General features: G+C 39.4%; 1 protein-coding gene across 1 annotated transcript in view; it reads left to right on the top strand.

Annotated features, from left to right (window-relative positions):
• The window catches only part of PDE3A (phosphodiesterase 3A), a gene marked incomplete at its 3' end in the record, with an annotated part of 95,843 nt that overhangs the window by 43,344 nt on the left and 25,190 nt on the right, over positions 1-27,309 (top strand). Inside the window, exons 2-7 of the mRNA XM_084286563.1 lie at positions 7,852-8,112; positions 12,782-12,936; positions 19,074-19,189; positions 22,404-22,623; positions 26,416-26,501; positions 26,944-27,113. Coding sequence (XP_084142689.1) covers positions 7,852-8,112; positions 12,782-12,936; positions 19,074-19,189; positions 22,404-22,623; positions 26,416-26,501; positions 26,944-27,113 — 1,008 coding nt within the window. The remainder of the gene's footprint in view (positions 1-7,851; positions 8,113-12,781; positions 12,937-19,073; positions 19,190-22,403; positions 22,624-26,415; positions 26,502-26,943; positions 27,114-27,309) is intronic.

Here is a 27,309-nt window from a genome sequence, read left to right as displayed (position 1 = left end):
CCAAAACTAATGACCCCACTCCTTGAGATGATTTGTGCATTTGCATCTGTCTTTGTCTTTATTTGTTTGCCAACAACTGCAAAAAGATTTTCTTTTGTTGCATTTTAAAAATCCAATAAAGCTTGTTTAGGTGACCTGAGAGCAAGAAGTGAGTTTCCCTTGAAAATTACAGACGGCACCAAAACTGCTTAGGACTTAAATGTATTCTAAGATACGTTTTTTTTTTCTTTTTTTTTTTTTTTTAAAGTACCCCCTGAGTATTCATAATATCAGGTTGCCTACTACCTATGATATGCAAAAGAGTCTCCTGCACATTGTTGCTTTAAAGCAGATGTTGCTGCTAAAGCTCTGATACAGACTTCCCTCTGAGCAGCTGTGGCCCATCAAGGGAGATGCTCACCCAAGCCTAGACACTGGAAAGAGGAGCAATCACTGCAGTGTGATAACAATTATATTAACACTGCAGTGATAACAATTACCATGACCTTGTCCCTCAGCAAGAAGGGAGAATAATTGAGGTGTAAGTCTGAGCTAGAGACTGACAGTGCAATTTTGGATTAAATGTGTTGTTCCTTTGCCCCTTCGGATGTTGTGCACAGCACATGAGGCATGTGAGTAGCGTGTGGAGGTGTGCGCACATAGGGCCAGTGGCATCCTCAGGCAGTTTGGTGGCTGGTTTCTGGCCAACCACAGAGATCATGTGAGCTTTTTTTTTTTTTTTTTTTTTTTTTTTTTTTTTTTTTTTTTTTTTTTTTCCGGGGTAAGGCAAAAGGCCTTAACGCACACTCAGTGCCTGCTGCAGATTAAATGGTATCAGTTTACTAAGATTTCTTAGCATGAATAAAACACTCCAAGAGTGTTCTTGTAAATGTCTGAACAATTTTTCTCAAATGTTGAAATAATTCACCCCAGGCAAATACCTGGCACAAGCCAGTTGAGTCTGAGCTTTTTGGCTGACAACGTTATCACAAACTGAAAGGTCCTGTAATGGAAGAAGTTAAGTCAGCTTTAGCCATGAGCTCTGTGAATGTTGCCACCTAAAACAGGGGTGCAGGATGTCAAGATGGTGCCTGCAGCCACTGATGAAGTTTGCTGTAAACATTGAGATGCATTCCACAGATCTTGTAAGAGAAGCAAAGTGTTTCTTCCTCAGACCCTGCCTCTTTCTGAAAGACTCCATATTCATGATTTGCAAAGTCCGAATAGATTAAATGTTAGAGCCATTTAAAAATGGTGTTGTTTTCATACTGGTTTTCTGAACAAAGTAGGCTTATGTGATGGTGCCGTCTGATGGTTTAAAGCAAATTTGACAGATGGGAAGAAGCACCAAAGATTACTATCTTCCCAGAAACCTTGTTACGACGTATGATGGGATATCAGAGGAAGATCCAAATTAGTGGCCTTTTTTGGTAGTAGCTAACTGGAAGCTTAACACAGAGATGGATTATGGGAGAGAAGTGTAAACCTGCTCCTCACTGTGCCCATAGCTCCCAGCATGTCCGTCTGCTGCTGACCATGCTCCTGCAGGGCTGTTGTCAGGAAACAGGGTCATCACACTGCAGCAAGTGCCGAGGGGGCACAGAATACAGCCCTACGGTGAGCCCCATTTTACTGGATCTCCTGTCTGCAGAACTACTACTAAAAATTTCTGCTGGCTGCACTTTGGTCCTAGGAGCCCCTATGACATGGGGCAGGTGAGTGCTTTGGCTACAGGTGCACCATGTGTGTTAGTCTCAGCATTTCCTCCTGAGCAGACCAGAGTTCAGCTTAACTGTTACCAGGAAAGGCTCAGTTGTTATGGTGATGCCAGCCCAAATGCCATGTACCCAGGGTCAGAACTGTAATCCCTATGGCTCACACAAGATTGTTTTATGGCTTCTGGGTGCTTTAAAGCATCAACAGTAAAATCAGTGGTCACATTAGTGATTAGGGAAAGTTTTCTCTGATCAGTATGCTGGGACAAAAGGAAGGTGTTATATTCTGTTATATTTGTTATATATAGGTGTTATATTTGGTATATATTCTATATACCAAAGAATATGCCTGTTTGACAGAGCTTGTGGCATGTTCACCTCCAGACAGAAGTGGAAATGCTATGCTTCACGAGAAAAGATCATCAGAAATCTCATAACTGTTCACAGGCAAAGAGAAAAACACAAATCTTGTGTTAGGACAAGATCAGAATAAAATAAAAATAAGAAGTCTGAGTAAGACAGCAGTTCTGCAGCTTTAAATGCAGAAAAGCAGAATGTCAAAGAATTGTACACATGCTTTTCTTTTCTCCTTAGTCATCCAGTGAAAGGTGGAGTAGTTAAGTTTGTGGCGCCTTTAAAATGATTCATTATTTCCATAGAAGCCAATTCATGTTTACCCTTCAAATCGCTCTGTGGACATTAAAATAATGGAGAATTATATTTGCTTTTAATTTTGTTTCCAGAGAGCTTGGCCTGGCTGCTCGTGATGTGACTTGGAAACTATATCAAATTGTGATTTATTGTTGCTCATAATTGTGTGAAGATTGAAGATATGCTGGATGCTGCTCTTTTCCTTTTTCTCCTCCTGCCTCCCGCATTCTTTCACTTACAGAGTGTTCTCGAGTGTAATGTGGTGAAAGGCCAGTATCTCTGCCTTTAATGCTTTTTCCCTCTACAAGCCACAGCAAATGAATATTTTATTTTTTTAACATGAAGTTATGTGAAATGATTTGTGGTTTGTATTTGATAACTGTTTTATTTTTTCCTTTCTCGTATTATTATGTTATTATTATGCTTAAATTTTGACTGTTTTGTGTAGTGTAGTCATGTTAGACATCCTTTACTGTGGGGTGGAAAGAGAGTAGTATTTTTTTAGTTAAGCTAGATGAGTCCAGTTTCATGTAAAACATATGCAGAATACTAATTGAGGAAAGGTGGGGGACAGAATTTTATTTGCAGTAGAGCATCCATTACATATAAAAACATCAAATTTGCTTCACTGGTGGGTCAACTGATCAACTTATAAACCAAATTTATGTATCAGGTCTTGTGAATAAAGGATTCTGTTATTTTTACTTTTTTTTTTTTTTTTTTTTCCTGCACAATTTTATCTGCTTTTTCCCCTAGTGAGTAAAAAACTATTCTCAGATTTTATTTTATTTTTTTTTTTTTTTGCATAATATAATATAATGGAAGAAAATAAATGGGATTTTGCAAAATGTAATATAAAAGCATACAGAAGGTTATGCAAATTTTGCAAGTTTTTGTTCCAGCCATGTTATGGAATCCAAAATGAATTATTCAAGTCTGAAAATGCCAAGTGATCATTAAAATTTACCAGAACATTGTTTTCCTATTGCACTTAAGAACATTCCTAGAAGATAAAAATTCTCTGCTCTGACAAAAATTGTCAGTGTGACAGTAGGACATGCTGCCTGTGATTTGGTATTGTAAATTGGCGGTAGTATGGGCACTTCATGGGCACTTCTTACAAGTTCCCCGTAAGCCCTCACCTATGCAAGCATGGATGATTGCAGCTGGTGCTAGGAAGTGTGTGGGTCTGTCCCTGCTCTGTAATGCTTTCTACCATCATATTGCCACCTTTTTTTTTATCCATATGACTTTTTTAGGACAGAACCCCTTTCTTTTATTTCTGTACCTAAAATGAAGCCTGAATACAGACAAGAAGTGGGAATCCACTGGGATTCCCAGGTGGTATCACAGCCTCGAATACCCACCTGAATGCCAGTTTAAAAATAGAAGGAAAAATAAAATAAAATAAAAATAAAAATAATAAAATAATAAAAACAACGCCAACTGTTTTACAGCATTGTAAGGAACATATTTTATCCATTAACTTAGTTATCAAAGAGCATAGTTGATGTGGTCTTACTTTTGTTTCTTGTCTGTTCAATTTCTTGTTCTCATGCCCTAGAACTCTTTGGTTTTAGTCACTGCTTGACATCGCTTAAATCAGAGTGAGGATGAAGTCACAAAGTGAGCAGTAACCCAGCCTTCTCCAAAATGCTTGTGAGGAAACTGAATTCACAATTATTAGCATAGATTGATAAATGAATACTCACCAGTGTGAAATTAAAATTCACCTTAGCACGGGTGTTTGCTTTTGGTTGGTCAGTTTGTTCTATTTTTATCAAGTTAGAGGGTTGTTTGTTTTTTGTTGGTTGCAAACATTATTCATGCCTGTATTCCCAAGTATCCGGTCTTTGTGTTTAGATGAGTAAAGTGGTTTGGAAAGAATCCAGATCAGTTCATGCAGAGGCTATGCACATTAATAGAAAACCACATATCAAATCTGAGCATGTGTTTTTTATGCACTTTTACCCTTAAAAAAGACTGTACATATATCTGTACATGGGTGTATATGCATATATACTATGATGTCAATCTAAAATTGTCAGCAATTTGCTGTTTTATATTAAAGAATCAAAAAATACGGTTTAAAAAAAAAAAAATCATGCATTCATTTTATAATAGTTTTAAGGAAATAGTCATTTAAGTATCTGTATTTTTTCTAGTCAGAGTAGTCTGATAGTATTCAAAGTTCATTCTGAAATGGATGAAATATTCAAACTGCCAGGAAATCAACCAGCCAAACAACAACAATAACAGTAACAAATATTTTCCTATATAGAGGTTCAATTCAATTACATTTTAGCATACAAACTATAAATTTAGCATATGTTGTTAATGTGTTAATGTACTGAATCTGGTGAAAGAGAGACGTCCTTCCTGCTTTTTTCTTCAAACTGAATTTAAGCATGATCCTTCTCCTTTAAAATATGCTGTAAGGCTTGAGTGTGTTAGTATTACAAGTAGTTCAGACAAGACTGTACTACAATATATGATATTTATATTATAATAATTGTACAATATATACAATTATATACAATTATATATATTGTATTAATTATACATCATGTTATTTTTATTATATTTTTAATTTTTATATTCTTATATTTACATTTTATATGTTATTATTATAATATTTACTATATTAATAATCAAGTGTAAATTATAATGTATATTAATTATTATATATAAATAAATGTATTACATATTATATTAATTATAATAATTATATATAATACAATATATAACTTATTTTCCCTGGCAGGGGTATGGGCAACAGCAGTGTTGCTGTTTGTAAGGTGCCTAACCTGATCTGAGTGCTGGCTGTCCTTGGCAGTGAGGTGCTGACACAGCCCAGGGCAGGAGGAGACCCAGAGTGTAGCATCCCTGTTCAGGGGCCCTGTGGCCCCTGCACCAGCTCCTCACGTAACACAGCAGAGCCCATTGTTGGAGCTGGGCAAGCCTGATGGGTCATGGATTCAAGGCCTCCCCATGTGTCAGAGGCCATGTGGCAGAAATACACCATTGAGAAGAGCAAGGCTCTCCCTTGCCCCACTTGGTGCTTATCAACAAGAACAATGCTGGCTGCTTTGCAAAATATTAGTACTGCAACACAAAATCTGGGCCTCTGCATATGGCCCACTGAGTCAGACGTGTTTACTTCATTGAAGTATTAATCTCTATCTCTGATCAGCAGTCAACAACTCCTGGCTCCAGGCTTAATAGAATTTCAAACTGTAGATTATGCATTTTTGCTGAAAGTATGAGGCTTCTATCGCGCTTCGAATGATGTATTCTCCCTCTCACCCCTTTGGTCTGTTTTACATGGTGGAGGCTAAGATAGATAATTAATTCCTCCTATTCCAAGCCTTGACTTTTAATTTAAGAATTTTCTTTAGCATCTGCCAGAATCTTCAGCATGGACTCCTGAGAGATTAAGTAATGAAGAGAGCCATTAAATTAACTTCAGACATTAATTTTTTTTTTCAGTAGGATAAAGAAGCACTTCATTATATCAAGTAGTTTCTTTTCTTTGTCATGATAGCAAATTAAAATCAACCAGAAATGTGGGGAAGAAGCTGTTTTTTTCTGATTGTATGACAGGATGGGGAATGTGGAGTCCGGTTTTCTGATACTGCCTTTGTGTGAACAAGAAGTAGGACATGAGGACTGGATCAGTGGAGTGAAACAGCTATTGCCAAGGACATGATACCCACACTATGTGATTGGGAAGGTAGAGTGGAGAGGTTTAGCTACACCTAGCTAATGTATCAGTTTCCTTAGACTTGCTCTGCTATTGCTTGTAAAGCCTTTCATGAGAGTGAAGCTATGTAAAGCTCTGTTTTGCTGTTCTTTGATGTACTGTGAGGTCCATAAATGATGTCGCTGGTGAGTCATTCCTGGCTGGGACTCTGATCACTCTCCTGCTAAGCAGTCTGCCCAATTCTCCATGCTATGTACCTGCTACTCCAAGAAGCCCATATGCTCTTTTCACAGGCATAACTTCCCCATTTGGAAAACAGCGTATCATAGATTTCACTAAGATATACACGAAAACAAATGAGTACAAAATTGTCTGGAATGGAATCTCAGGCAAACTGCACATATGTCTACTGAAAAGCCCCAAACAGTAGGACTGGGTTTATGTTTCAGAAGCACAGCAAAGGAAAAATGTTTGGTTTTGGAGCGTTTTGAATCAGTGACTCCACATATAATTTGTAGTGATTTATAGTGCACCAGCTAGTGAGGCTGAAATGTCACTGCTGTATTCACAGTTCATAACCAACAAACAATGTGCCTGATGCCTTCCTATTTATTCTGCTTCTGTACAGATCCAGTCTCCCTCCTAGCGGATTTTAAAAATCCTCAGTCTTCTGCAATTGTACCATATAGTTGTCAATTCACGGATTTGACACCTATTGTGCTTTTGGCAATAGACTGTTTCTTTCAGTGGTAATATATTGCCCTACTGGGTTTCAGGAAGGATGGCAATTAGAGCTGCTGAATGTTGGGAAATCTGGAGAAGTTCAAAGATGCAGTTATGAATCAAGCCTCTTGTGCATGTGCTGGAAGCCCAGTGCTCCAGCTGTGTTAGATTCCCTACATGCATGATGTATGGCCTGGCTACATGTATGAAGGCAGTTTGCCTGGACCACAGTTGGTTTGCAGTGTGTAATGTGCAGAACAATTATGTACATGTATTGAGTAAGGTGTGCAAGATATGTCAGTGGTGCAAACTGCTTCTTGGTACTATTTCTGCTTACACATCACTTTGGTTAATAATTCTTTTTAAATGATATATGTGAAGTAGGTATATATTTCAAACCAAAGGGAGACTAAGGACCACCTGAACTGGTCATACAAGCCTGTAGAGTAATTATTCTCATTACTTCTGTCTGAATTAAAAAAAAAAAAAAAAACTGGAAAGTCCACTTCTCGCTCTATTCTCACTCTATTTTGATTTTGGTATAGCTGCCCAACACACACTTGGTTGGAGAAGAATGCTGTTTTTTAACATCATGGAAATATTTTTAAAATCTCAGAATATGCTTGGGATTCATTTACTTCATCTAAGTATAATCACTGAACATAAATTACTTGTCCTAGATCCCTCTGTGGACAGTAGAAAAGCATCTTTCAAGAGGGACTACTCCCATCCTAAGCTATGTCTCACAAATTATTTGTGCAAATAGTCCCCGGCCATTGACTATGTATCTGTAGGGAGCCTGAACAATTCATTCAGATGGATTAAGTAAGCTGCAGATGCTGAAAGCTGATAAATCAGATATGATAAAATTCTAAACTCATCAAAGACTGTGAGTGTTATGTCTGATGCTCGATCTATTCAGTATAATTTATTTAAAGAATTATTTCATGCTATTAATTTTCCATTCTGTTTGTAATGGATTTAATAAAAGTTGATAACAGAGTTCACCATTACCTCTGATACTGCTCAGGAGGTTGCTCATTTCTGTTGCCTTACCTGTACTACTTTTGTTTTCTTCAGTCTTCTGGTACCAGCATCACTGTGGATATCGCTGTCATGGGAGAAGCACATGGGCTCATTACAGACCTTCTAGCAGACCCTTCATTGCCTCCCAATGTGTGCACTTCGCTGAGAACAGTGAGCAACCTGCTTAATACGCAGTTAACCTTCCAGGCCATCCACAAACCAAGGGTGAACCCTTTGGTGTCCTTCAGTGAGAACTACACTTGCTCTGACTCAGAGGAATGTCCAGAGAAAGGAGAAAAACTAGCTATTCCTAAGGTAAGTACTGGACAGTAACTCTGATCTTTTGTTATGGGAGAGCAGTAGATTAATGGAAGATCTCTCTGGAATTTTTGATTGTTTGCTTTAGATTATCATTTTATGCACTAATCATGCTCTCCAATATATGAACAGTTGAACAGACTGTGGTTTTCATAGCAAGACAATCCCTGTGTATCTTTCAACTCATGGCCAGCTAAGCTTTGATTCAGGCATCTTTAGAAGATGATATTTGACAAAAGATAATTCACACAGATGATGTGTGTGTTTTCCTCATGGGTGTTGGTTGGAGCTTAAGTGAGAGAAAAATGATCAGGAGCAGAACAAGCAAAAGCCTTTCAGCATCCAAATCACAAGTCTTCCCCATTAATTCTTGCAGAGAAATTCCCCTCACACTCAAAATATTTGAGCCGCTGCGTGTGGGGTGACAATCCTACTCAATGTATGTAGGATTCGCAGTAATGTAAGGGACCTTTTTGCCCACTGTGAAGTTTGGAATTTTACATTTTTGTACAAATTTCAGCCTTTTCTTCCTTCCCTTCACTGGGGTGCAAAACCTGTATAAATCAATAAAAAAATTGCTAATGATGACCTCCGTGGGCTTTGGACCAAGTTCAAAATGATATACCAAACAAACAAACAAAAAAGATCACAATACTTAGTATGACAGATATTGTGACCTCATGAGAAATAATCTTGAGACAAAAAAGAATACTGAACTGGAAAAATATATATATTACTGCTTTGACAGATGGCTTTAGGAATGCTCAGGAATTCAACAGGGATATTAATGTTGTTAACCATCCACATTTAGGAAGTTAGGAGCTAGAAAGAATATATCAGCTTTGAAGAAGTTTGTATTGCATGTTCATTGCTAATTAGCTGTCCTGCGAGGCCTACATTTCACTTTCCAAACCAAACTGAAATACTTTTTTCATGTGATTTCACATGTACAATTAAATGTAAGTATATTGCACAGTAAATGCTTTTAACATTTGATGGTTCAAATGTCACAGACAGCATTCATTTTAGCATTTCTTGGCATCTGAATTGCAACACTTGTGATTCTTTTTGAAATATATTTTAATGATGAAAATTATTACTCTTCTTGCCTGTGTAGCAACTGTATATAAGTGGATGTTCACAGGTTTTGAAGCACATGTTCCAGTTAAGTTTAGTGTACATGTTTGTAATGGCTATACTCTACTCTGTAAGGAGAAAAAATACATGGAAGAACACTGCCATCACATGAGCAAACAGTGAACACATACCAGTTTGTAGTTGCATAACTCTCAGTGAAAAGAGAAATGAAGGATGAAGAAATGAGTTAATGCTACAGAGGAGTAATTTGACTGAAGAATTCACTGACCTGAATGCATTATGGTTCACAAAACTAATGTTTGCAGTCCTTTATTTATGTGTCTAAATATAGATTTAGGGTCTTTACCTTAATCATCTGACACTGAGTATTTTGGGTATGGAGTTAACATGTTAACATATTTGTTTGTATGCTTGAGCTTCAGACCCACATGTATCTTCCATTTTATTTCTTAACGCTCTTGCAGAGTCAAAGCTCTCTATTGCAGAGACATTTATTTTAGTTCTTAACTATAAAAATGACATAATAATTACAAGAAAAACATCTTACAAAATCACGGCACAATCCTCCACAAAGACATCATCACCCCTTATTATCTGTCTGTCTTGAAAGCTTTGGAAAAACAATACAAGTCCTATTACTGGAGAAAAGGAAGAATCAGATGAAATAAAAATGTAAGGTGGCCAAGAAAAATCTTCTGTAAAGTGTTGCTTTTTATAAGTTTTTCAAAATGTCAGGTCATGAAAGTTTTATTATAAACTGGGGAGATGTAGCAGGAAAAATAGGAAGAAAGTAGGGAGAAAGTTCGTGTGGCCAAAGCACACCTAGAGTTGAAGCTGGCTGTGTCTGTGAGAGAAAATAAAAAGGGTTTTTTTAGATATGTGAATGGAAAAAGGAGAACTAAAGAATACATAGGGCCGCTCCTTGATAGGGAAGGTCTCCTCACAGACGATGACATAGGCAAAGCAGAGACGCTTAACGCCTTCTCTGCCTCTGTCTTCAATGCCGATGATGGGCTTCGGGACCCAGGGTGCCCTGAGCTGGGGGACCGGGACGGTGGGGATGACAAACTCCCAACTGACCCTGAACGTGTGCGGGATTTGCTACTCCACCTGGATCCCTACAAGTCCATGGGTCCGGATGGGATTCATCCCCGGGTGCTGAAAGAGCTGGCGGACGTCATTGCGGAACCTCTCTCCATTATTTTTCAATGATCCTGGGAATTTGGAGAGGTCCCGGTAGACTGGAAGCTGGCAAAAGTTGTGCCGATTTTCAAGAAGGGTCAGAAAGAAGACCCTAGCAATTACAGGCCTGTCAGTCTCACGTCAGTGCCTGGTAAAATCATGGAGAAGATGGTTCTCGAACTTATTGAGGCGCACCTGCGGGACAAAGCAGTCATTGGTCCCAGCCAGCATGGGTTTGTGAAGGGTAGGTCCTGCCTAACTAACCTGATTTCCTTTTATGATAAGATCACCCGTATGGTGGACCAAGGGAAACCAGCTGATGTGATTTTTTTGGACTCCAGCAAGGCTTTTGACACGGTTTCCCATAGGATCCTACTGGACAAAATGTCCACCATACAGCTAAATAAAAACATCATACGATGGGTGAGCAATTGGCTAACGGGCAGGGCCCAAAGGGTTATGGTAAATGGGGCTGCGTCAGGCTGGCGGGCGGTCACCAGTGGGGTCCCTCAAGGCTCCATTTTAGGGCCAGTACTTTTCAATATTTTTATAAACGATCTGGATGTAGGAATAGAAGGTATTTTGAGCAAGTTTGCTGATGACACCAAACTTGGAGGAGTTCTGGACTCGAATGAGGGTGGAAAGGCCTTGCAGAGGGATCTGGATAGGTTGGAGAGCTGGGCGATCACCAACCGCATGAAGTTCAATAAGAGCAAGTGCTGGGTCCTGCACCTGGGACGGGGAAACCCTGGCTGCACGTACAGACTGGGCGATGAGACGCTGGAGAGCAGCCTAGAAGAGAGGGATCTGGGGGTCGTGGTAGACAGCAAGTTGAATATGAGCCAGCAGTGTGCCCTGGCAGCCAGGAGGGCCAATCGTGTCCTGGGGTGCATCAAGCACGGCATCGCTAGTAGGTCAAGGGAGGTGATTGTCCCGCTCTACTCTGCGCTGGTGCGGCCTCACCTCGAGTACTGTGTGCAGTTCTGGGCACCACAGTATAAAAAGGACATGAAACTGTTGGAAAGTGTCCAGAGGAGGGCTACGAAGATGGTGAAAGGCCTGGAGGGGAAGACGTACGAAGAACGGCTGAGGTCACTGGGCCTGTTCAGCCTGGAGAAGAGGAGGCTGAGGGGAGACCTCATCACAGTCTATAACTTCCTCGTAAGGGGGTGTCGAGAGGCAGGAGACCTTTTCTCCATTAACACCAGTGACAGGACCCGCGGGAACGGGGTTAAGCTGAGGCAGGGGAAATTTAGGCTTGACATCAGGAGGGGGTTCTTCACAGAGAGGGTGGTTGCACACTGGAACAGGCTCCCCAGGGAAGTGGTCACTGCACCAAGCCTGTCTGAATTTAAGAAGAGATTGGACTGTGCACTTAGTCACATGGTCTGAACTTTTGGGTAGACCTGTGCGGTGTCAAGAGTTGGACTTGATGATCCTTAAGGGTCCCTTCCAACTCAGGATATTCTATGATTCTATGAAAAAAAAAAAAAAAAAAAAAAAAAGTAGAAGCTTCCCTAACTTATTTTTCTTGCAGCCTTTCTTGCCTTGCCTCTTTGATGTCTGAACATTCATGACATTTTAAATCACAGAACAGTTGATGTTGGAAGTACCTCTGGAGATCATCTAGTCCAATTCTCCAGCTCAAGCAGTTTGAACCTGGAGCAAGTTCTCTAGAATAAACCTAGTTCAGGTTGCTTAGGACTATGTCCAACTGGGTTTTGAATATCTCCATGCATGTAGAATCTACAACCTCTCTGGGGATTGCTTCCAGTGTTCAATCATCCTCACAGTAATTTATTTATTTTTTTTACATTTAAATGGAATTTCCTGTATTTTTTGTGCCCACTGCCTATTATTCAGTCAGTGGATACCACTTCAGAAAGCCTGGCTCCATCTTCCTTCCCCTCCTTGCATTTAGGTATTTATTCACATTGGTAAGATCTCCCTTAAGATTTCTGTTCTCCAGGCTGAACAATCATGGCTCTCTCAGCCTATCTGATGCTTCAATCCCTCACTTATCTTTGTGGCCCTGATGACATGCCTTTGGCCACATCATTTCTAAAATTTCCAAAGAGCACTGTCAAAACTGACTGTCTCCAGTGACCTCCAAGTGTTGAACATCTATGGCCATTGGGCTGTGGATGCATAGCTTTTCTGTAACATAAAATAAGGAGGAAGGTCAAGACTCTCTAAGTGTTGAAAGCACCAGCCTGTGGTGATTTCAGTGGGAGGCAGGCACTGTAATACCTGGACAAATGCAGACCAAAGGTACCTCACCAGGTATCATCAGGCAGGATTAATCAAATGCTAGCAACATTTTTCTTCTGCATATTTAATGTTTTTATAAGCCTATATAAACTCTAAGCAACTGATTTTTCTCTAGCGCTTACGGAGAAGTTTGCCTCCAGGACTGCTGAGACGAGTGTCCTCCACTTGGACCACAACAACATCAGCCACAGGTTTGCCTACACTGGAACCAGCCCCAGTGAGAAGAGATCGCAGTGCCAGCATCAAACCTCATGAATCATCTTCATCCAGGTTACAGATTACTTCATCTCTCTTTTACAACTGTCTTTGGGCATTTTTTTTTTTTAGTTCTGTGCAATGATGTCCATCATTTAAAAGTTCTGACTCCAAAATATGGAGTTAGAACAGCTCTGTACTGTAGAAAAAGAACTGCATAAGGACAACTTCCACACATCTCCATGAGTTGGGTTATCGAAGAAGTGGCTAAGTGGCTTTCTCAGTTTTAGTCAGATCATTTCCAGTTTGCTTCCTATTACTGGGAAGCAAAACGAAAAAATAAATAAATAAATAAATAAACTATTTAAGCTAGAAAAGTGCAGAATTACATAATAAAATTGAAAACAATGAAAGGTTATGTGGTTAAAGTCCTCTTGATATGCAGATTGAGGTTTCCTCCATGGATATTGCTTAGCCAAGAGATAAATCTAACAGGTAATCCAAGTGCTGAACATCACTTTTAAGAAAACACCTAATGATGTGTCCCTGTCAGTAAACCAGTTGATCTCCATCCTCTATAAACAGTAACTTCCAGAACACAAACCCTGATTTGGGGTAGAACTTCCTAAAATATGCAGTTCAGTGATTTTCTCTCCATAGAAATAGTGTCATAAGACCCTACATCACTGTACAAACCCTGCATCTCATGTACATACTTAATTCCAGAATATCATGAGTGCTTAGGGCTTCCTAAATGTACTAAATGTAATCCAGTAGCAACCAGTGAAGGAAGGAGTTGAATTGCTGTTAGTCTTTTGAGAAGGGTGTTTGTCTGTGAGAAAAGAGAGGCTTGGGTCCTAGGCATCATTAACTATGATATATTGTGTAGTTATTTCAACAGCATTTCCTCTTTTCTGGCTCCATTATTGTTTTTTTACTATTATTATTCCAATCAGAATGGAGCAGAACGTTCAAAGGAAAGATGGAGAGCAGCTAGCCTTGCAGCCTAGTAGTTACAGTGCCACCCTGCAAGAATGAAATTTAGGTCCCTTCCCTACCTCAACAAGGGCTATGATCCTTGGTGAGGATAGAGTGTGCAAACATGCCTTGATGCCAGGGAAGGAATCGCAGAGCAAAGGCACTGAAGTCAAGAACAGAATTTCAGGCTGTGGTCTCAGAAAACTTATGTGTTTGTTTTTTTTTTCCCTCCCTCCCTCCCTCCCTCCCTCCCTCCCTCCCTCCCTCCCTCCCTCCCTTCCTTCCTTCCTTCCTTCCTTCCTTCCTTCCTTCCTTCCTTCCTTCCTTCCCCCCCCTTTTTTCTGCAATTCAAAATCTGGAGCCAAAGGACCTGAAAAGGCCCAACATCCTCAATGTTTGCTGTTGGATAGCGTGGGTGAATATACCCCTAGAGCACTGTTTTTCTTATACAGGGAGCCTAGGTGCTCAAGGCAGTCTGCAGAGTACACTTGAATGTCTGGTGCAAGAAAAATACATGGCTAGCCAAACTTCCCTTTGCAAGGAGTCCCATGTATCTAAGTAAAAGTAAATATAAAGAAGCTATAACCAGATGGAAATATTCTTCAGTTACCCGTCTGTGGTTCCCAGAGTGTATTTGATTTATACTCTTGTTCCCAGACTCTCATGTAGTATGTAAGCATCCTAAGATGGAAATCCAAGGGGGAAGGAGAGCTATTAAATATTATTGTTGGTCCTTTTCTACAGTTGTTATATAACTACGCTTGATGAGCCAACGAAGCAGGCTATCAATTCTTCCTATGTTTAATGTCGCCAATTGTATAATTATAGCTCTGTCAAGCCTTCCAGCCTACTGTTTGCAGTTCTTCTTTTACAGTAGGAGAAACAATGAATTCCAGAAAGGGGAAAAAATGAAGCCCATAAGTAAGTCTAGCTTTAAAAATTCTGGCAGACCAATACATATTTGCTTTCAAGGAAAAGAATTTTGAACTGAAGGGGAAAAAAATCTTGATTATCTGCCACTTCCTCTGTACCAAATTCAAGCATGCCATAGAACACAGAAAAAGGATCTTTTCATCACTTGAAAGGGATAAGAGGGGGAATAACAGTAGAGTTGATCTGTGGTAGACTCTGCGATTTGCAAATCTGTAACTTCTTCCCCATAGTCTGGAAAATCACTCATAGGTTTTAATAGTCACAGATTTCCAAAAATCACCCTTAAAAATCACCAAACAGCCTTAGGAGTTGGACTCAATGATCCTTATGGGTCCCTTCCTACTCGGGATATTCTATGATTCTGTGAAATCTCTGTCTAAGATTAGAAGTCTTGTCTTCCTGTATCCTTTTGTCACTAAAATGTTAAGACATGGTGCTCTTATAGTTTCAAATGATTCGGGAAAAATAATAAAGCTTCCATATTCCTGTCCTCAGTCATCTCTATACTGAGTAGATTTCCCTTAAGAAATCAAATAATGGGTTTGGGGTGCTTTTTGTTTGTGTTTGTTTTTGTTTTTCTTTATGGTGGACCAGTATTTAATATTCTTTCTACCAACTGACAACACCTCACTCCCTCAAAAAAAAATAATTTTCAAAAGACAACAAACATTTTTATAGACAGTGCTTGCTCTTCCAAAACAGTGAAGTGTTAGTAAGTTAAGATAATGTTACATACTTTTCTTCTTTCAGAATATGTTTTTTTTTGAAGTTTGGCTAGGACTAAGCTGTTTTAAAAGGCTGTATTCTGCCTTGTATGCCTTCTGATCACTTGATGAGGGAAGGATGCAAGACTGTGAAGAAAAAAGTGGAGACTTAGAGGCCTAGTGGATCTGTGCAGAGAAGTGTTTGGCCTCATGATAAAACCCAGTGCTGCATCATTGCAAGAAGCTGACATTTGATGAGTGCCATTCCATAAACAATGATCAATACAATTCTCTTACTTTACAAAACTATTTTCGCCCTTCCGGTATGCAGCCTTAAGGCTGAAACCATGCACCCATTTTGTATATAGAACCAACATTTGTTCATCATTGCCACACCCCTTATTACTTCAGAGAGTTTAGCTTGGATCCATGACGAATGTCTGCAGGGTCTGTTGGCAGGGTTTTTTTTTATTTGCACCATGTTCTTAAACTGGTGACAGCATAAAGTGCTTCACCCAGCAACAAGGCACACCACCAGTGGCATCAGTACAAGGCTCTGCTGAGCCTCTTCTGGCTTCCTGAGGAGCTCTTCTAGTGCCCGAAGGGTTAATGGGTATCTGTCTTCACAGTTGCAGTAGAGACATCGAGGAGACTGATTTTTCATTTATACTGAGAATCATAGAATCATAGAATATCCTGAGTTGGAAGGGACCCTTAAGGATCATCAAGTCCAACTCTTGACACCGCACAGGTCTACCCAAAAGTTCAGACCATGTGACTAAGTGCACAGTCCAATCTCTTCTTAAATTCAGACAGGCTTGGTGCAGTGACCACTTCCCTGGGGAGCCTGTTCCAGTGTGCAACCACCCTCTCTGTGAAGAACCCCCTCCTGATGTCAAGCCTAAATTTCCCCTGCCTCAGCTTAACCCCGTTCCCGCGAGTCCTGTCACTGGTGTTAATGGAGAAAAGGTCTCCTGCCTCTCGACACCCCCTTACGAGGAAGTTGTAGACTGTGATGAGGTCTCCCCTCAGCCTCCTCTTCTCCAGGCTGAACAGGCCCAGTGACCTCAGCCGTTCTTCGTACGTCTTCCCCTCCAGGCCTTTCACCATCTTCGTAGCCCTCCTCTGGACACTTTCCAACAGTTTCATGTCCTTTTTGTACTGTGGAGCCCAGAACTGCACACAGTACTCGAGGTGAGGCCGCACCAGCGCAGAGTAGAGCGGGACAATCACCTCCCTTGACCTACTAGCGATGCCGTGCTTGATGCACCCCAGGACACGATTGGCCCTCCTGGCTGCCAGGGCACACTGCTGGCTCATATTCAACTTGCTGTCTACCACGACCCCCAGATCCCTCTCTTCTAGGCTGCTCTCCAGCGTCTCATCGCCCAGTCTGTACGTGCAGCCAGGGTTTCCCCGTCCCAGGTGCAGGACCCAGCACTTGCTCTTATTGAACTTCATGCGGTTGGTGATCGCCCAGCTCTCCAACCTATCCAGATCCCTCTGCAAGGCCTTTCCACCCTCATTCGAGTCCAGAACTCCTCCAAGTTTGGTGTCATCAGCAAACTTGCTCAAAATACCTTCTATTCCTACATCCAGATCGTTTATAAAAATATTGAAAAGTACTGGCCCTAAAATGGAGCCTTGAGGGACCCCACTGGTGACCGCCCGCCAGCCTGACGCAGCCCCATTTACCATAACCCTTTGGGCCCTGCCCGTTAGCCAATTGCTCACCCATCGTATGATGTTTTTATTTAGCTGTATGGTGGACATTTTGTCCAGTAGGATCCTATGGGAAACCGTGTCAAAAGCCTTGCTGGAGTCCAAAAAAATCACATCAGCTGGTTTCCCTTGGTCCACCATACGGGTGATCTTATCATAAAAGGAAATCAGGTTAGTTAGGCAGGACCTACCCTTCACAAACCCATGCTGGCTGGGACCAATGACTGCTTTGTCCCGCAGGTGCGCCTCAATAAGTTCGAGAACCATCTTCTCCATGATTTTACCAGGCACTGACGTGAGACTGACAGGCCTGTAATTGCTAGGGTCTTCTTTCTGACCCTTCTTGAAAATCGGCACAACATTTGCCAGCTTCCAGTCTACCGGGACCTCTCCAAATTCCCAGGATCATTGAAAAATAATGGAGAGAGGTTCCGCAATGACGTCCGCCAGCTCTTTCAGCACCCGGGGATGAATCCCATCCGGACCCATGGACTTGTAGGGATCCAGGTGGAGTAGCAAATCCCGCACACTTTCAGGGTCAGTTGGGAGTTTGTCATCCCCACCGTCCCGGTCCTCCAGCTCAGGGCACCCTGGGTCCCGAAGCCCATCATCGGCATTGAAGACAGAGGCAGAGAAGGCGTTAAGCGTCTCTGCTTTGCCTATGTCATTGTCTGTGAGGAGACCTTCCCTATCAAGGAGCGGCCCTATGTATTCTTTAGTTCTCCTTTTTCCATTTACATATCTGAAAAAACCCTTTTTATTTTCTCTCACAGACACAGCCAGCTTCAACTCTAGCTGTGCTTTGGCCACACGAACTTTCTCCCTACAAACACGAACAGCATCCCTGTATTCTTTCCATGACACCTGGCCCTCCTTCCAGTAGCGAAACACTCTCTGTTTCCGCCTAATCTCCATTAGAATGTTCCTGGTCAGCCACACCGGCCTCCTGCCCCGCCTGCCTGACTTGCGATATTTAGGAATTGCCTGATCTTGTGCTTCTAGGAGGCATCGCTTAAAGAATGACCAGCACTGGTGGACATCGAGGCCTTCAAGAGCAGTTTCCCAGGGGACCTTGCTGACTAGTTCCCTGAGCAGCCTGAAGTCCGCTTTCCCCATATCTAGGGATGAGGTTTTGGTGGCACTTTTCCTTCTGTCACCGTAAATTTTGAACTCAACCACTTCATGGTCGCTATGACCGAGGCGGCCACCAATCACTACATCTCCCACCAGACCCTCTCTGTTTTCTAGCAACAGGTCTAGGAGGGCACCTTTCCTAGTTGGCTCCGTTAGCACCTGCACCAAGAAGTTATCATCTAGGTGCTTCATGAACCTCCTGGACTTGCTCGTGTCAGCCGTGTGGCACTCCCAGTTAACGTCTGGCAAGCTGAAGTCCCCCATAAGGACAAGGGGAGTTAATCTCGAGGCCTCTCTTAGTTCTGTAAAGAATAATTTATCAGCGCTATCGTCCTGGCCAGGCGGTCTGTACTGGCCAGGACGAAGTACCAGAACTTCTGGTACTTCTGGTTGTTCTAAGAAGGCATTAAAAGAGAGTATAAATTTAACATATTTCAGGTCTACTTTTAAGTGTCTTTGTGCTATCAGAACAATATGCCGAAGACATCTTTGTATAAATAATATGAATAGGGCTAAGCATTGAAGGAAGTCCAGCTTTGGAGTGCCTACATTGTAAACATTTTTTTCTGAATACTCCTCACAAATAGCAATTCAGCCAGCAGATAGATGCTGGTTTCCTCCTCAACAATATTTTGCCATCTCAGTACCACATAGTTCTTGCTGTGGCTTCTAATTTCTTCAGATTTTCCCTCTAGGCTTTTCCTACATCAAACAACACTTGTTTGCACTCTCATTTTACAGCACTGACTCCTGGAACAGCTCCCTTCTGATGACAATCACAAAGAGCCGCTCCTTCTCCACATCTTATGCCATGTCTCCTACCAACCACCTGAATGCCAAAAGACAGAGCCGGCAAGGTGAGTGGGTACCCATGACTTTGTCAGGCTCACTTAGCTCCCAAGGAACTTGGTGATGAGCACATGCAGCTGCTTTTGGTCTCTGTGTCTCTTCTTGTTTTTCCATCAGTATGAGTAATTTACTTTATTTAAAAAAGTAGTGACTTAAAATACTGTAACTCACAGTGATGCTATTGTAAATGTTTTGACATTTATGATTTATAGAGGTTAGTCATGACATGATGTGGAAAGTGTTATACTAAAGCTTGTTGTGATTTATATCCATGCAATTCCAGTGACTGCAATGGGGCTGAGAAAAGAGTTTTTCTATAACATATGTTAAATTAAATGCCTTTGTATATTGGCTCTCTGAGATTTCCTACATAAGCCCATTTGGAGCTGAAGGCAGCACATGACCCTTCTTGCACAAGCATGTCCAAGACAAATCCATTGTATAACTCATAGGTATGTCAATGCATGTTCATTATCAAAAAAAAGTTCAGCTAGCTTTTACAGATCTTTAAAGAGAAACATTTTTTGTTTTGTTTTGTACTTTGTTTGTTTTACTTGGCATGTAGGGCCTTCAAAGAAACAACTTCTCTTTTAAGTGAGAAAAAATGGAGAAGGTGACTTCTTCACTGATAATGGAATATTCAATAAGACAGTCACGAAGTAGTCAATCTACAGCAGCATGGTTCTCTTCCCTGTACAAGGGAGAGATAAGATAAAATTTACCCATGCTTTAAATTGCAGTTGAAAATGATCACAAGGCCTTCCTTTTTGTTTTAAATGAACCCTTTTTTTTGTTGTTGTTGTTGGTTTGCTTGTTTTGTTTGTTTGGTTTTTGATTGATTGGTTGGTTGTTGTTATTTGTTGGTTGTTTTATTTTTCCAAACATGGAATAATGCTGGGATACTGTTATTCGGAGGTTCTGGTCACCCAGACATCAGATAGAAATTGATAGATGCCTGAGGCCTGACATTGAAAAATTCAGGGAATCCAAACTTAGAAATTAATTTAAAGAAATGGCTGCACAATTATTCTGCATATCTAGCTCTGTCACATTACATCTCTTTTTCAAACTGAAGAGTCTATTAAATCTCCTCTTGTACGGAATCTGTGTTATGCCATAGTGAAGATTAACTAACCCAGTATTATCTTAAAAGTGTAGCAAGAAGTCAAATTAAAAAGAAATAAAAATAAACTGGAATAATGGAGTTATACTAACAAGAATCCAGGAATTTATTGTAGAACTTAACAAAAGAAATTTAGACTTGTGATTTTCAGAGATGAACCCATTAACTTGGAAAAGCATAGTTAATATTTTCTACCTGGAAAATGAGACTTAGCACACATATCAGTCATCTTCACATTTCATCTGTTCCACTTTCAGAAAGCATTAGTAGCAATCTTTGCTGCCCAAAGATGTGAGCTAACCAATGATGAAGGGAGAGCTTCGTTCCATCACAAGCAATTCTTAGGGGCACCGATTCACAGGAGTAAAAATTTTGGCCCAGATTTTTATGCTGAAGATTGATATTTTGCTTTAAAATATTTACAATCACGCACTTTTAATTATGATTTGTTTTTATGTTTCAACTAAAGAATTGTTTCAATTTGCCATAATTATTATCAATTAAACATTTGTGTATTAGCTCCATTGGCAATATATACTAATTCTGCTCTAGGATTTGATCTAATTAAATTTGTAAACCTATTAATTTACAAAATGTGTTTTCAATTAAGTTTGAAAGTTTTAGCATTTTAAAATACTTCTAGCTATACCTGTTTTAGCAAAACTCTCAGGTAAACTCAAATCTAAGTTCATATCAAATCAATGTTAGGAAAGTTATTGTGAAATTGTGTCATCGTTTAAGTTCCTTGGACTTGCTTTAAATTGTTGAAATATTTTACTCTTTGACAGTCATAAAGATTACCTGGTAGCATATACCTCAAAAATAGTTAATAATCCAACTCAATCCCTTGGGCAACTAACAGACTATGGAATGTTTTTAAAAACATATTTTTGTTGGAAGGAAAGCAGATATCTCTAAGGATTAGAAAATCTAAAATAGAAGATATCTGTATTTTAATTACATTTCCACATCATTGCCATTTGATAACTTTTTAATTCCTTCATAGGCTGTAGGTTTCTGATCTCAAGACTTAGTTGCAATTGTTGAATTAAGGCAGCAATATATATAATGTTTTCTGAGGAAATTGCCTAATCAAAATGTAGGTGTTGTTGAATCTCAAAGTTATACTGTAGCAACTTCACAGATTATTTTTAACTCTTGGATTGTCAACAGTAAATCATATTTTAAGCTGACATCACAGTAAGTTATCAGGATAAAATGCTGGAACTTTACATGTATGTACTGCAAGGTTAGTATTTCATAAACTTAGATCAAAATAGGACCTTATTCTAAGTTAATTGTGTCTGGAATGCATTTAGGTAGTGGGCACAATTCAAACATAAAACCAGTTTGAAGTTCCCAAGGTCTTTGTCATTCAGCTCTGAAGATGAGCATAGTAAATGAACTGGAGCTGTGTTCCTTCAAACTTTAGAACAAAGGTCAGGAAGTATGTCAATTTAAATGCATTTCCTTTTAAGAGAGATGTTGTTTGCTCCCCTGTGCATTATTATACACTTGGGACCTTTCCATCTGAGACTGGAAAATATAAGGTGGATTCAAAGAGTAAAGGCATGGGTGTGGTGCTTAGGGACATAGTTTAGTGGTAGGTAGATTTGGTTAGGTTAATGATTGGACTTGATGATCTTAGAGGTCTTTTTCAAATGAAGTGATTCCGTGACTCTGTGATCTCACATGTAGAAGTTCTAATATGATAGGAATGGGGGTAAGCCTTTCTTGTCTCTCCTGTACTGGTGGAAACAGTGAAACAAAGACATTCTGCGGAACAGTCTAGTTGGAGTCAGGTGCCTCTGTCACTAGAATAGTGATACCTGTAGTGATACCTCTTATGCACATCTTTCATTTCATGCCTTTCAGCTAATGTCAGATCTTCAGAAGGTAGAAACAATTGATGATGGAGCTTCATCATTCTATGACAGCCATGAGTTTGACTCAGGGTAAAGGAGAGTTTTCTCTCTATTTTTCATTTTGGAAGCTATGCTAGTGCCTTCATATTGCACGAGGAGTATTTATGCACGGTAAACTCATACAACCATCTGCTGCTACTGTCAATTGACAAAGTTATTCTTTTCTCTTGCCAGGTATCCCACCAAATATCTCACCTCTCACCTCCCCATGCCATTCGCCTATTCAGGGAACGCCTGCTACAAGTCCTACCGGAAAAACATCATCTGTGTCATTTCCAGACTCTACAGATACTGACAAGAAGCAAGGTTTAAAGCCACATAAAGTCTTAACTGCTACTCAGAGCGCACCTAGCCTGTCAGACCCTATCATCAGCCCCTCTGTTATCTGCAGCAGGTAAGATGGTAGTTTGACATGAGTTGGATCATTTCACATTGTCTCTGCAAACAAGCTCTTCTGGTGCATATGTAAATTCTCATAATTTGCTGCAGTATTGATATTTTAACATTATTTAAACACTTTTTAGCATGTGAGTAATTATGTGGATTGATGATACAAAGTGCTTTTATAGTGCAAGACAGTTAGCTACATTTTCAGCTTTTACTCATGTTTGACTAATGAACAAATTCCACATCAATAACTTTCAGATCTGAAAGTTGTATTTCATGTTAACAACTTGAGTTTCTCATGCCATGCTGCTAACAAGAACAGTCACAGGCCTAGTCTTTCAAAATGGGGTTTAATACAAAAATCTGACTGCTATGGTTTAAAAGATGCTGTCCTGTAGCCCTGTGCTCAGAGTCTGTGATACAGGTGTTTTAGCAATGCCTGAAGAGTAAGTGATTTTGAGCACTGGCTCGGAAGGGGTGAATCCTGACCTCCCTAGGGTAATGTCAGGTTATATCCTACTAGGATTTTTTTCAGAAATCATCTGCCAACGAGTTCCTCCGACTGCTAAGAGTTGCAGTAATAGTTTAACTTCACACTTTAGGCAGACCATTTTTAGATTTGTTAAGTTAGATTACTAGAGTTTTCAATATGTGTCTAGTTGCAAATACCAGTATTTAGAAGCCAGCTCCAGTGCAGTTTCAAGGTAACTCTACTGCTTAGATGTTACTTTTGGTCACAGTAGTGTGTGATATTTGTGGTTATCAGCTAGACAGCAGATATCGTCTGACCAATATGCTGGGTTAAACGTTACCAAGGCCTAACCATCTTTGAAAATAGTTTTTAGTTTCTTAGGATGTGTCTTGCTGTGTTGTTTGTGTACAGGACTAGGAAGCCTGCTAAAAACTCATAACTGAGTTTGTAGGCTTACTGTATGGAGCCATGTTCGCTGGAATTCAGACTGGGATCCTGACGTATGTCCTGGTTTCAGTTAGAACAGAGTCAATTTTCTTCTGAGTAGCTGGTAGAATGCTATGTTTCGGCTTAGGATGAGAAGAGTGCTGATAACACCCCTATGTTTTAGTTGTTGCAGAGCAGAAAAAAGAACCCTGACCAATGTAAGACTGCTGTAGGTAGTAATGAAATATATTTACTTGAGAGGTGTAGAATTTGATTTCAATATAATCACTGGTAAATGTTTATTAACATTTATATAGTTAATGTCTTGTTTGATCTGTGGAAGTTGCATAGCATACTTGGGTTCTTAATTTCCTTCTTTTCAAATGCTTAGACCGTGTAAGAACTTCCAGTAGTGACATTGGCTGGTATAGACTTTGTTGTTGATTATTTGAAACAAATATGTTATTTAAAATATTATGGTATAATGACTGCTAATAAAACTGACATCCACTATTATCACTGTGCCTTTAATGTCTATTGAAAAATCATAACCACTCTCACATTTCTAGCCATTACTATACTGGGATGTCATTTCCACAGATACGAACTGAACTGCACGTAAATAATGCACACTTCAGTAATATAAGTGCAATAAAGTAACAAAAAAACCCCACATATAATATATATATATAAAGAAAACAAACAATTAAAAAAAAACAACACACACAATAAAGAGATGAAATGGCCAAGACAAACTGAGTTAAATTAACAAAAACTGGAAAAGAATTTTTTCATGTTTGAGTATTCACAGTGTAACTTGCTGGTCTTCATGGTGTGCAGTGCTCAACATTTCCTGATAAAATAAATAAATAAATAAGTAAATAAGCCTTGCTGCAAAATAATACTAGAGTCAGCAAACCTCTGCCACCAACTCCTTCCCCCAGCAACAACAGAAGAGGAAATAAAGTTTCAGTGGATTCAGTGCTTTAAATCTGATCTACTCAGGCACTGGCATCAAGACAGAAGTTTTACTTATATACAAAGTGAAATGTGGTAGGACAATGGAGTTTGAAGGCTATATTAAACAAGAATATATACCAAACAATGCTATTAAAATACTTTTTAAGTAATCACTCTTAATTCTGCTTAGTGGATGAGGCAGGGATCCTGTGAAAAAAAAAAAAAAAAAGTTAAACAATCCTGTGAAGTACATGTATATTATAGTACCTGCATATGAAGGGGGATTGGGTTAAAGTTGCATGGGCGCATTTACTTCTGACAAAGAGCAGATTTCAAGTGTTCTAACAGGTAAAACACTTTCTAAAAATACCTAAAAAAAATTGGTATTATTTATTTATTTATTTATTAATACAATTTTGTATGTGGACTGGACATACTAAATCAGTAAGAGTTTGTATATGTTCTGGAAATAAAGAGGTGCACTCATAATAATGCAGAAACCTTGTAGTATCACAGCCAAAGACTCTATTTCTCTATAACTTTTACATTTTGACTTGTTATCATTGACCTTATGGCAACCACAAGGAATTTTGGAAAGATTTTTTTTTCATCTTGTTTATAAACCTGAGTGATATGAGATTTATTTGTTTGGCAATGCACCATGTGCATCGTTATTTGTGGGTTTGTACTGTTATTTTGAATTCTTTCAGGGACATGTTAGGTTTGCAGGGTATACCAAATTCCACAATATGTTTTTGACCCCATCAAAATCATCAGGCATAGGATTTCAGCCATTTTTATATGGTGCACTAACAACGGTGCAAAGTTTCTTATCCAAAATTTGACCAATTTATATAATTCTATAATTGTTTCTTTATAAAGACTGTTATATATAGTTTATGCCACAAAATACTAAGTCCAAACAGATAAAGATATTAAAATGTCAGTTTTTCATGGGAAGACCTGATATAAATCTGATATAAAAGCTAAATGAGGCTTCAGAGCTTAATTTCTCTTGTGATTTCATGCTATATCATTCTTCCTTCAGGTCTGAGATTCAATCATATTGGGACATAGTTATTTGAGATATTCCAGCTGGTAGTGAATTAGTGTTTAGGGCTTAAAGGGAATAGCACACAAGGAATAAAGAATTTTAGCAGAAGGGAAGAACCAGGCATCGGAAAGGCCTCACTATTGCAATCAGTCCCACAATGTCTTTCCTCTCTGGCAATGATGAAGCAAACTCTGTCTGCTAAATGTCTGGATACTAAATCACCCTCCTCTTGTTCTATCCAAAATGCCCATTTTGGATATAAAATAAATGTCCATTTATGCTGTACATGGTTTGTTGTCACTACAGTAATGGCAAAACAACTATTTGCATTATTAAATAGGAATGTATTCAAACTTTGAGCAAAGAAGCCTAAGCACGGTTGTGTTCAAAACATAAGATTGTATGGCACTTTGGCAAATTTTTACTGTTTTCTTTAATTCCTGTTTATAGTACAGTTGTAGTACAAAGCCAGCTTTTTGTTTGCTTGTTTTGTACTGATAAACTTAGAAAATAAAGAAAAAAAGGTATTTATAAAAGATCACATGGTATAATTTAACTGTTGGCGACATTAATGGTGTTAGCCATGTCGAAGGTATAAACCTGTCTTTTTGCATTTCTGACTTTCAGTAAAACTTCAGCTCACTCTTGTAATTTTGTCTTTAGAATGTAGCCTATGCCATAGCTTAAAATGTGTGACGCAATCATATACTGGATTTGGTCAACAGGAATATGTTTTATATAACATATAAACTGTTATATAACATATAACATATAACAGTTTATATGTTATATAACATATAACAGTTTATATGTTATAACATATAGCATATAACATCCAACTGTTATGATTCTTTATAAGGTGTATGTTTCCTGATGTTGTATTTCAGCTGTGGCAGACCCTATAACCAAATAGAAGCTGGTGATGGGACACTAGATAGAAGTGATGGTACCACACACTCCCTGAATAGAGCAGGTAATTCTTTGTCAATCAAAAACTCCTCCTCCTTTAAAATTTAATAATTATTCACTGAAAGGGTAAATATGCCTCTGTCTCACAGAAGGAAAACATATGTAGGTGAGATTATTCAAACTGCCTTTGAGGCTTCTTTCCTTTTTGCTTGTTTAAGATGCGGAAAATGCTCATGAAGAATATAGATACAATGCAAAATAAATATGTTTTTCCATATGGTTTTGTCTAACCTTGCCAGTACAAATAACAGTCACCAAGTTTTTTCCTGCTCTTCAATCCCTAATCCCATTTTTCACTCTCTGCAGGATATATGCTTTAATGTCTTTGGACAGATTGTTCAACATTAGACACAGCCAAGCAGCACATATGTATTATGAGTCAGAGATCCTGTTGCTATTATTCAGAAGGTCTGTTCACACAACAAGCTCTGTGATTTGTGTTGTAGATGATCCTGCACAAGCCACTTCTGACTATGAGACCAACAACAGTGACAGCAGTGATATTGTACAAAATGATGATGAGACAGATTGCTCCAAAGAACAGACACAGAAGGGATCCGTCTGTAGGACGTATGCGCCTGAGACCATCATTCTGCATCCCTTGATACCACCTGAGGTAGCTTGTTTAAATTCCACTGTCACCATAGACTGAATGTATATGGAAATGAAAAAAACAAACACAACCCCAGAGCAATCTAAAGATTATGGCTATGGTTTTAAGCAAAAATTTCAGCAGCTAAACCTTGTAGTAAGAGGTTTGACTGAAGAATTGAAAGGACCCACTGAACTGTGTGAGAGGTCCTAAGCACTGG

This window comes from Netta rufina (assembly GCF_964035555.1).
Source record: "Netta rufina genome assembly, chromosome: 1".
In the NCBI taxonomy this organism is placed as follows: domain Eukaryota; kingdom Metazoa; phylum Chordata; class Aves; order Anseriformes; family Anatidae; genus Netta; species Netta rufina.
The sequence above is the reverse complement of the archived record's forward strand: the minus strand, read 5'-3'. Positions and strand labels throughout refer to the sequence as shown.